Raw genomic sequence first — 12,264 nt, forward strand, 5'->3', positions numbered from 1 at the left:
TAACTCGTTTGATGTCATTAACGTAATTCGTCACGCAACATGGAGACTTCATTGCGCAATGATGAAATATCGGCTCGCATTCCGCTCACAAGGGAATCAATATGCTCCCGAAAATTAACCATGTATTCCATCACTATCGTAATTGTGACATCCTGTCCAACTTGAGCTTCTGGAGCTTCTGCAGCTTCTTCCATCATTGCGTCTCCTCACCCGTCTCTCATTGGTTAGTCGTCTTCATTGTCCTCCCTCTCTAGATCTAATCCGACATCCTTGACACGCTTCCAACCGACTTTTTCAACAAAATCATATCCTGTTTTTTTAATAAATAACATGTCAATCTTGCGGTTTAATCGAACAGGTGCATCAAGCGAAAAATTAACTTCTTCCTTTTTCAACAGATGGGTGATGACACATCCATATGGTAGTGAAGTTGAAATTGATGCTCCCTTTATGACCATATATACAAATGTTTTAAACATCAGTTTAGAAATGTTTGGAGCCGTTTTGGATCTATACTTTGCTATCCGCCAATAATCGTTGTCTCGAATCGTTGAATGTTTTCCCCCATAAGGCCGAATAAACCAAGTCAGCATTTTGTGAAACACTCTCGCCTCTATATCTAGGTGAATTTGGCTATTTCTATCAACCCGTTGTATTGTAGTATCTAAATCATTTTCATCTGAATCCCCTTTATTCTCGACACCTATACCCGAAGCAATAGTCTTCGGAGATATATGTATATCCTTCCCCATGACATGGGTATTAATTCCTATTATATTATTCTTATTAGGCTCATACTGGAAGGAAGCATTATTGTAGAAGACTCTAACTAGGTTGGGGTAATACTTTGGTTCTACACCAAGGAATTCAAGCCAACCCCACGATGTAAATGTGGATTTAAAAATAAAATCATATTTACCATCGAACAAGAAACCCAGGTCAATGACACGTTCGGGATGAATCTTCCTTACTTTAAAACTCCTTTGCCATCTTTCTTTCTTCGCATAAAGTTCTCAGTGTCGAACGACCTGATTTCCTCAGAAGAGTTGGGTTGAGAAGAGGTGGGTTGAGAAGTGATGGGTTGAGAAGAGCCCCGATTCTGACGCTTACGTTTTGGAGCCATTTTCGGTGTGGATGCTGTTACATTAGAACACAAACACATTAAGGAAACAAAAGTGACCAATCTGCAAATCAAATAAACCCTAATTTATGACAAAATATCGACAAATTTACCTGAATATCTGATCGTAACTGTTATGAACGCTAGTATTCGTCGGAGTCGATGAGTTCTCTTTTGCCTTTAAGTTTAGGTTTAGGGTTTTTCGATTTGGAGTTTGTATCATATAAATAATGAATGAAAAAAATGCGAGTAATTTAAAAATGTATCAACACAAATTTAAAATGTGTCGATACATTATGGTGACATGTTTCAAATTAAATAGGTATATTTATACCGGTTACATTGTAAAATGACCTATTACATTCAAATTATGAATTTCATTGTTTTAGGATCGATACTTTTTATAAATATATCGACACTTTTTTGTGCTCTTTTTTACCATTTACATTCTGGACAAAACGTATCGACACAAATTCAAAGAGTGTCGATACTTTATGTACACCTGTTTTTTCATAAATTGGTGTATTTAGACCGGTTAGATTCATAATTTACCTATTACATTATAATTATGAGTCTCGATGTTTTTGGAATCGATACTTTTTATAAATGTATCGACACATTATGGTAACCTTGGTAAAAAATCATTCTGGACACAAAGTATCGACACAAATTAAACAAGTGTCGATACTTTATGTACACCTGTTTTCTCATAAATCGGTATATTTAGACCGGTTAGATTGATAATTTACCTATTACATTATAATTATGGGTCTCGATGTTTTTGGGATCGATACATTTTATAAATGTTTCGACACATTATGGTGACTTTGGTAAGGAAATCATTTTGGACACAAAGTATCGACACAAATTCAACAAGTGTCGATACTTTATGTACATCTGTTTTCTCATAAACCGGTGTATTTAGACCGTTTAGATTCATAATTTACCTATTACATTATAATTATAGGTCTCAATGTTTTTGGGATCGATACTTTTTATAAATGTATCGACACATATGTTTACCATACTCTCATTAAACCGATATATTTTACCTATTACGTTTGGGAACCATACTTGGACAAAATGTTGGAATCAAATCTGTGTTTATTAATTTTTTCAGTGTTATTTTCTATTTTTACCACCTACATTGTAAATTTACCTATTACTTTAAAGTTATTGCATTTTGTAGTTATTGAACATACCTAAATATGGAATGGCCATTCAGTCCCGTACATGATGACAATTATGTTAGTGACACTTGGAATAATGCAGACTCCTACTGTGTATAAGAAACATGTACAACCAGCTATTGATAACTTTTCTCATCTCATACATAATTACATTCACATACAAAATTATAAATCGTATACAAAATTAAAAATCTTATACAAAATTAACCCTACATTTACATCATCGCTTCCTTTTGTTATTCTTGTGTAGCATGACAGCTTTTGTCATATTCTCTATTAGTTGATTTTGATTGTGGCATACGAGATCGTTTAATATTCGCATACGATTCCATTCTCTAACAACCTATATTCAAATTGTCAGTACGTTAATTATTGTAAACCACAACATTCAATCTACGACTTTTAACAATGTAACGACAAACTAATTTTTAATTCTACTTACAAAATCACCAGTAGCCCCGCTAGAACCGATCGATTCCATCCACATCATCACATATATGTCGCAATCATATCCATTCAATTGTTCGATCATATTATACTCCACGAATTTGAATCTTTGCAAGGGGACTTTTCCTAGAGAGCCACATGCTTCTACCCAAATGTGTTTCTCATTATAACTATCTAATATTTTCATCTGCATTAAAAAATATGAAGTTATGATCCAAACAAATTATACATTATAATTTATATAATTTCCTTTCATACATACCAATCTCTTAGCATCATTCACTCTCTGTTTAGCTGCTTCAAATTTAAACAGACTATCATATACAGTTCCAACACGTTTTACCATATCCAACACCAACAGATACAAATGTGAATTATTGTAATTTATTGTGATCATGATCTGTAACAAATTTCACACACAATTTGACAAAATTCAATATTATATATCCAAAAAATCATTTATGCCTATTCGTATGATGTCTTACCTTCTCACAGTTGGTGAATTTCATATAGTTAGGAAACATGGCACCCCAAAAGCTCGCAATACCCTCAATATCACCGTTGTTGTCCAACTCCTGTTGCTGCAATTACGCGACAATCGTTATTAATTTACCGTCTATAACATTACTTTTCAACATTTATTAATTTAACTTACCGCTAAGTGGTATAGAATGTAGCTAATCATCCGACCTGACTTTTTAGAATCGTAGCATACTGTCCAGGCGAGCAAATCAATAACCTAAAAAAATTAATTACACAATCAGAACATATTCAATAGGTTTTGTCTTTTAATTGATTTCTACTTACCACACCGCCAACCCATTCCATAGGCTTTAACATTGCAACGTCGGATACTTGTGCGTATTGATTTCCCATTGAGATTACAATATATCTGTATGAATCATTAGGATTAATATCTTTTCATGATTAATATATTTTCATGAAATATTTAAATATCACTCACAAAGCAATATAAGTGACTTACCCCGATTCTAACCCACTATTCCATAAATAATCACAAATTGCAGCTTCGACCGGTTCAATTCCGATTGGAATATCCGCTTTTACAACCTATAGTTTTGCATACAAATTTGTGTCACAACAACATGATAAAAATAAAATTAAGTTATCTTTTATTCAACTTACCTTCTGCTTCTTCTTTTGGGGTGCAGGACATTCCGAATCCAAATCTGCATCTATAACACTCTCCGGTGTATAGATGTTAGTGACATCCTTTCTCCTCATTTCCTCCATCTTTTCTTCTTCAAATTTTCTCAGTTCATCTTATTTTTTCTCTACATAGCTCTTCATCTCTTTTATTTCACCCTTCAATTTTCCCCATTTATCCAAGTTTTTATGAACCACCTCCTTCACCCCCGAAAGTTCACTCCTTATTTCCACAACCTCCTTGACAACTCCATCAATTTCCCCCCCCCCCCGTCAACAGATTAACTTCACCACTCAACACCTCAACTTTTTTCACCAATACATCTATCTTTCCTTTCACTTCCGCCTCTCATGTGTCTCTTTGACTCTTGATTGTATTTGATGAATATCAAAAATGATTTTTTTAATATCAGCCAATTCAGACATCAAAATGTCGAATTTACTCTGTTTTCCCTGACCGTAATCCCCCTGAACGTCATCCACCCCTCCAACCATCTCTTCCTCTGCCTCCTCTGCCTCCTCTACGTCCTTGAAAATAACATTTAAAATTAAATTTGTATTAAGACATTGATTATATTCTTAATATTATTTAATTTCATTTATTACCATTTCTAGCTTCCTCGATCTATCCACCTTCAACTTCGCCATCACTCTAACCACTTTTTCCTTCCCCATGCACGGATGCGTGCCACTCCGTGTCTTTCATAAGCCGGCAAACTATCACAGCCCGACGAATAATCAAACTGTGCAACCTGAATTTATAATAAAATTAATCATTTTATATAATAACTATACCATCATTTTATATAAAAAAACAAAAACATTCTTCAACTCAGTTACCTCTAAGATTGCTATGCACCCTTTGAGGTATCTCTGGCTACCCTTTTGAAAAGTGATTATTGATTCAATCAATCTCGAATGGACATATTCAGCCTAATTGAATTCACCCTTCAAGCCTTCATTGCAAATGATCTTCATATTGTCCTTGTTCGTTGACGTATCACCCGTTGGACAAAGAAATATCCCGACAAGGTACAATAGAACTCGAGCCTTTAGCTCATCCCCCGGTAAGATCCACTTTTGATATCCTCTTCAACTTCAGCATATGTCACCTTATGATTCAAACCATATTTGGAGGCAAGTGCTTTCCAGTTCTTACTCCTACAGACTTCTACAACACTTTTGCCTTTGTTTTGTACCCCCAAGACGGCTGCAGCAGTCGATACCCCCAGAGGGAATGAATAATCGCCATATTTAGCAATACATTGTTTGACATCAAATTGCTCCATCAAGGATCGACACAATTCCCTCCGAATTGGTCGATCCTTTACTCCTATCAATGATCCAAACCCCGTTTCACTCACTACATTCAACTGATCATTCTTTTTAAGGTGTTCAATTAATGAATACACCCTTTTTATGCTGCACATTGTCGACACATCCTACATTTTTTAACAATATATAATGTTATTATTCTTATATATCTTGTATCAACGTATTTACAAGTTTAATGAATACCTTCTTTTCATGTGCTTTCCTCCGTTCTTTGTACTATTTACTATCATTCATTGACTGTGTGATGTAAGGTTCCTTTTGAGCATCACTCATCGAATTCTATTTCGACCTCACATCTTTTGTCACCTAATATTAAGCATAAACGTTTCTTAATCAATACATTAACGCTAAATAATACTCAATGTCAATTTCATTTTACATACCGAACCGCTGTGTGTGCCATCTTCCTTCATCATTTTCCATTCAACCATACTGTTAACATTTAAAATTTGTAATCAATTTAAAGTTCTTAAATACTTTAATTCAATTACCATTTCAACAATAATAACAAAAAGAAATTGATACTTACTAGAAGTACATATATTCACCCTTTGGTTGCTTTCCACCCATTGACTTCATTTTTCCTTCATATATTAGTTTACGCAAATCAAATCAAATACTTGTATACAAAAATTGATAACCACTATTGTAGTAAAACGGTTGGTCTTCAAAAGAATTTGAATGGCCACTACAATAAGTGTCAGCACATTTATACAACCTAAAATATCATTTTCTACCTATAATATTATATACAAGTATCCATATTTATTTTCTACCTATAATATTATATAATAATCGGTCCCAAAACCTCCCTATTTCCTTCAAACGAATGGGAACACTCAATACTCCAAGTATCGGCACATTTATACAACCTATAATATCATTTTCTACCTATAATATTAAATAAAAGTATCGATATTTATCATCTACCTAGAAGATCACTTTCTACATGTAATCGGTCCCAAATGTTTCTTTACTTCGAAAACCCCAAACAACAACACATAAAAACCCTAATTACTGTAATAATAAAAAACTAGGGTTTCAACAACGTACCTTTCGATTTGAAATGCAGCAACAAACAAACAAACTTCAACGTAGAAACGCCTTCTGAAATGTAGCAACAGTTACGCTTCGATTTCAAAAGCTCTATCTATTTTCAGAGGAAATTTAGCTATGCCTTTATATTTACACCGGATATGTTATTTATATTTAATCGATACAATTACATAAGTGTCGATACTTTTATGTGAAGTGTCGATACTTTCGATAGGATATTTACCTATTTCTTTGAAAGTGTCGATACTTTTTTACGCGTACTTATTAAAGTACCGACACTTTCAACATAACCGTTAGCGCTTTACCGGTTTTGTCATTTCGATACCGGTTTTGTCATATTTTTACCTATTATATTGTTATGGATCGATACATTTTCATAAAGTATCGACACTTTTTAGGCGCTATAACTTCTTCTCTTTTAAATTACGAAAGTGTCGATACTTATATTAATTTATCGACACTTTCAATATATCTGGTAGCTTTTTACCGGTTTTATCATTTCGAGACTTGTTTTGTCATATTCTTACCTATTATATTGCTATGGATCGATACATTTGTATAAAGTATCGACACTTTATAGGCGCTATAACTTCTTCTCCTTTAAATTCAAAAATTGTCGATACTTATATTAACGTATCGACACTTTCAATATATCCGGTAGCTCTTTATTGGTTTTATCATTTCGTGACCGATTTTGTCATACTTATACCTGTTATATTGTTATGGATCAATACGTTTTTATAAAGTATCGAAACTTTATAGGTGCTATTACTTATTCTCTTTTAAATTCCAAAAGTGTCGATACTTATTTAAATCTAATCGATACTTTCGATATATCCAGCAGCGGTTTACCGGTTTTATCATAATGAAACCGGTTTTATCATATTTTTACTTGTTATATTGCTATGGAGGGATACCTTTTTCATTTGTATCGACACAAATCGACAAGTTAAGTTTGCCGGTTGCCAAATTTTTTAATATTTTCTTCATGATTTCCATCTACAACATTGTTATTACTCGAGATTTCCGATAGCGCTAAACCGAATTTATTAAATATATTATAATATATCGAGTAACACCATATATTAACCGTATATTAGCCCGCTTTTCTTGAGACAATCCCCTTGTTGGTTAGTTGTATTAAGTGATTATCATGTTTTATAGGTGGCGTAACTTTTGATAAGTATAGCCGACAAAAGCATTATTGGGAAGTGCTTACACAATCCACTCCCAACTTTCTCTGCTTAAGCAAACATCCCCATTCTCGCTCCATTATTCTTTTCATTTTTAATGAAATAATAAAATAATATATTATAATTCGAATAAATTTTTTAGACCAATTGTTAAAACTACAAGAGATAGTGGACATGTTTTCCCTCCTATTGTCCATGCTCACAATTATAAGAAAGGGGAAACAAGAGCTTCTTGAAATGAAAAAAAGCCAAAAAATAAATGGAAATGAAGCAAGGGTGACATGGTTCCCATCTCTAACCAGTTAAACCAGGCATGGAGTGGGAGACAGTTCATGTGGTCTGTTGTTAAGGGAACTTGTTAGTATCCAACGATGTCCCCATTATTTCCAATTAATTGAAGGCAGGCTTTCATAATTCTCCAATTTAATACTACTATACATCGAGAAAGTTTACAGCCTATGTAATCTTTAAATGGATTGCAAAAACATAGGCCATTAGGCCGAATATATTAATTATTGGGTATTGTTACGGAAAGACTGAACACAAAAGAAAATTGTTATGCAAGTTTAAATATATTAAAATATATCTAAACAACTCCGAAATAAGAATAAAATTCTTATATGATGAAATTTCAATAAAAGTTTAACATGGCTAAGATTTTTTATCTGTCATTAAACCAATACATGGAAAAAGAGGGTAAAAGTAAAGCAAGGTGATAATCGAAACATGCAAAAAGTTAAAGAAACAGTGGTACATAAAAAGAAAGAGCTGGGGTAATAATTAGTAATTAAATATGGTAGATTGATGAGTGGAGTGGCCAAGTGCTGACAAATCATTCCCTTGATATGCTAACAGCAGCCCTGTGGACTGTGGGTAATATTTCCATAGCATTGACAGAGGAAATTGCCTTGTTTGTTTCTCGAGATAATGGTTGATAAATGTAGTGGGGTTCAACTGGTCAACCTTTGTATAGAGGAAAGGAGAAGAAGGAAAAGAGAACTTTTTTTTAATCAATAAGAATTCATTCCTTTGATTAATAATCATAGACAACCACCCACCCAACTTCCCTTCTTAAGAACCCTTTTGCTCCCTCGTATCCTTTCATAAGAAGGAAAACAAAGCCTCTCCAATTCCATCAGTAAAACAAATATATTTTCAATTTTCAGCTTGATGGGTCTTGACGGTGATGATGCATGTAATACCAGCCTTGTTCTAGGGTTAGGCTTTTCCTCGACCCCGGAAACTCCGACCAAGAAGCCATCATGTCTCAGGTTTGAACGACAGCAACCACCCTCGCCGCCGGCGGCGCCACCACCATCGAGTTTTGAACCGTCGTTGACCTTGGGTCTTTGTGGTGCTCGGTTTTACCAAGTGAACAAAAAGGTTGACGTTAATAAGGGTGGTTATCTTCGTCACCATGATCAGGAACTCAAGGCCGGCGATTTGTATCTTCGTCAAGCTTCTCCCCATAGCACTGTTTCTTCGTTTTCTAGTGGTAGAATCAAGAGAGAAAGAGAGTTTAGCAACGAGGAAATAGAGGTAGAGAAGAATTCATGTAGAGTTAGTGATGAAGACGAAGACGGTTTTAATGCAAGAAAGAAACTTAGGCTCAGCAAAGAACAATCTGCTGTTCTCGAGGAAAGCTTCAAACAACATAGCACTCTCAATCCTGTTAGTTCTCTCACCCTTTTTCCCAAGCTCTTCATCTCTTTCCCTGTATCAGCTTGGTTTAATCTTTTGGTTATATTTTATGCAAAAACAGAAGCAAAAGCAAGCTTTAGCCAAGCAATTAAGCCTGACGCCTAGACAAGTTGAAGTTTGGTTCCAGAACAGGAGAGCAAGGTAAATTGATCGTCTATAAACTTGTTCCCTTTTACTTTTTTCATTCACCAAGCAAAACAATAAAAAAAAATGTTTTCTTTATGTGCAGGACAAAGCTTAAGCAAACTGAGGTAGACTGTGAGTTCTTGAAGAAGTGTTGTGAGACATTGACAGATGAGAACAGGAGACTGCAAAAGGAACTACAAGAACTCAAGGCACTGAAAATGGCGGCTCAGCCTTTTTGCATGCAGATGCCGGCGTCTACTCTCACCATGTGCCCGTCTTGTGAAAGAATCGGCGGCGTTGCCGATGGCAATTCCAAGATTCCATTTTCAATGGCTTTGAAGCCTCATTTATACAATCCCTTGTACAACCCTTCAGCAACATGTTGATTAAGTTCTTTAGAACTTAGTATAGGAAGAAGAAAGGAAAGGAAAGACTCCTCCCCCACAACCCATTTTTTGGTTTAAGGGCTTGTAGTGAATTAAAATTAAGGTAATTTGTAGAAAAAGGATGGTATAATTACTGATCAATCTTCTCATCTTTTTTTTTTAAATATATATCTTTGTAAATTATCGTAAGTAGAAAAATAGTATATCTATGAAGGAATTAGTCTTGATATTTATTATTGATTCATTTGTTCATAGCTAATGATAATATTTTTTTATCAATTCCTCCTTTAGCTTGTTTATTCTTAAGATCCTGATTATATGGATATGGATATGGATATGGATATGGATATGGATATGGATATGGATATGGATAGAACAACATTTGATTTAAAAATAATAGTTAACTAGATTATGCTTTTGACCGTTCAGAAAATCTTTCCCCATGACATTCTGCACCAAAGGTATAAATAAAAAATACAAGTAAATAATGGTGTTCACATTGACTGTTTCAGATGAAAAAAAGTTGGAAAAATCTTGTTGAATCAACCCTACACTCGCCCCCGAAACTTCTTCTTACACACTTGTCAAGAAATAGGTTCTTAACTAGTCTTTTCTTTTTTCGTTCATCACAATTTCACTCCATCAATTCATATAATTATTTTTAAAATAATATCAAATAATAAAGGATGGAATAAAAATCTAACCTTGGTTGGATTATAATAAGAATGTAATTCTTGAAAGGGGAAAGGTGATCCATCAAAGTTTGATGGTGCGGAATAGTGTCAATGTCTCAAATGAAGGAGGGAATGGGATATTATATGATAGAATCAGTTGAGGCTTATGATTAAGTGAGAGATGAAAAGGGTGGGGGAGGAGGAGGTTAGCTCACGTGTTTTTGTCTTTCTTACATGAGAGAGATAAAAATAAAATAAAATAAAATAAAATAAAATAAAAGGGGTGGTGTTGAGAGGCGTCCACACTAAGGAATGGATGGTTCACTTGTAAACAGTAATGGTTAGGCCAGTCATGGTCTTGTTTGATGCTCTCTCTTTAAGGGAACCGGTGGGTCATATCCCACGTGGTGTCCCAATGGCTTTCCCTCCCTCTATCTCTATATTATCTCTACAATTGTACTTATATATATATATATTATTTGTTTATACTAACATCAAGTGTATGTGGATTCAATTGTTTAGTATTATCACAACAAGACTGTATTGTACTTGAGTATAACAAAAGTATTCTCTAAGTAGATTTTAACCTTTTCATTTTTCTTTCTCAGGATCCTATAATGGAGATTTTGCACATGGGGTGGACACGACCCTTGTATTTTATGGACCCCCACAAGGCAAAAAGGACCCTTTTCCCCTTTTGATTAGAATTTCATATCTCATCCCAAAAGCAATATATTCCACTTTGCAACAATGGAACCTATCTTAGGTTTCATCAACTTGATCAAGTGGACGGTGGTTGACTCATTGGCCTTGTATCTTTTACAAGTAATTCTTGTATTCCTTATATGCAACAATGGAGTCTATCTTAACTTTCATGTATTCCTTATATTTTTTTATATCTTTAGATAACGACCTTCAAAAATTACTAATTCTCTGTTGATTAAATGTCTCTTATCTATTTCTTCAATTATCAAGATATTAAAAAATATTATATTCCTTCGAACATAAGTTTTTAAATCAACCACATTATATGAATAAGGAACTCATGTGATTTGTCAAAGTAAAATTGAGGTCTGATAAATAAATCATCTTAATCTGCCGACCTACGAACAACTATAACAACTCTATGTCTGACATACACACTAAGGACTACTAAAAATACCCCTCGACACAATCTAGAAGGGGATTGACACTCTTTACCACAACTTTTCCCTTTCTACCTCACGAATAATCATTTTATTCATCCAAACACTCGTTAATGATCGTCTTTTAATCAATAACAACTATAAACCCAAACTGTTAGAGTTTAACTCGTATTTATAGTGATACAAATTAATTAATATATAAATTAGTAAGTAACCTATGTTGAATTATGTTTCGATATAACAAATTTAAGACAAAATGTTTTTGGACTTGAATTGAATTTATTCAAAGTTTTAAAAAGGTTTCAAAAATAATTCAAAGTCCATTAAATTCATATTTGAGCAAAAATGCTAAAGTGTACTGATACACTCTGCAGTGTATCCATACACTGGTGTACCGATACACCCTGCAGTGTATCTATACACTGGTGTACCGATACACTCTGTAGTGTATCCATACACCCTGGCTGTAACGACTAGTAACGGCTAGTTTAATTTAAATTTAATGAAGGTGTACTGATACCCTATGAAGGGGTACCGATACCCCATGTTATAGGCAGCCTATTTTTGCAGAAAAATCATCCCCAAAAGGCTCCAAAACATCTCCAACAGCTAGATACGACTTCAAACACATTCCAAGCTATAAATACAAGCTGAGGACACTGAAAGAAGTAAGAGAACAACTATCCAAGCAATCAAACAAAAGAGAAGAGTTTTTCATTCTTAT

At 34.2% G+C, this 12,264-nt stretch overlaps 1 protein-coding gene across 1 annotated transcript; it reads left to right on the forward strand.

Annotated features, from left to right (window-relative positions):
• The first annotated feature begins 8,636 nt into the window (after positions 1-8,636).
• LOC120138128 (homeobox-leucine zipper protein HAT22-like) lies at positions 8,637-9,958 on the forward strand. Its single transcript, XM_039153715.1, has 3 exons — positions 8,637-9,179; positions 9,271-9,350; positions 9,439-9,958. The coding sequence occupies exons 1-3, from the start codon at positions 8,679-8,681 to the stop codon at positions 9,719-9,721; spliced, it is 864 nt and encodes a 287-aa protein (XP_039009646.1). The 5' UTR covers positions 8,637-8,678; the 3' UTR covers positions 9,722-9,958.
• The last annotated feature ends 2,306 nt before the right edge of the window (positions 9,959-12,264 follow it).

Source organism: Hibiscus syriacus, unplaced genomic scaffold (genome assembly GCF_006381635.1).
Source record: "Hibiscus syriacus cultivar Baekdansim isolate YM2019G1 unplaced genomic scaffold, ASM638163v2 tig00110678_pilon, whole genome shotgun sequence".
In the NCBI taxonomy this organism is placed as follows: Eukaryota; Viridiplantae; Streptophyta; class Magnoliopsida; order Malvales; family Malvaceae; genus Hibiscus; species Hibiscus syriacus.

What these genes read in the sequence shown, in the direction of transcription:
- LOC120138128 (XM_039153715.1), top strand. Translation starts at nt 8,679, where the DNA reads ATGGGTCTTGACGGTGATGATGCATGTAATACCAGCCTTGTTCTAGGG. An exon ending in AACATAGCACTCTCAATCCT is followed by an intron (nt 9,180 to 9,270) that starts GTTAGTTCTCTC and finishes ATGCAAAAACAG; the next exon opens with AAGCAAAAGCAAGCTTTAGC. An exon ending in TTCCAGAACAGGAGAGCAAG is followed by an intron (nt 9,351 to 9,438) that starts GTAAATTGATCG and finishes CTTTATGTGCAG; the next exon opens with GACAAAGCTTAAGCAAACTG.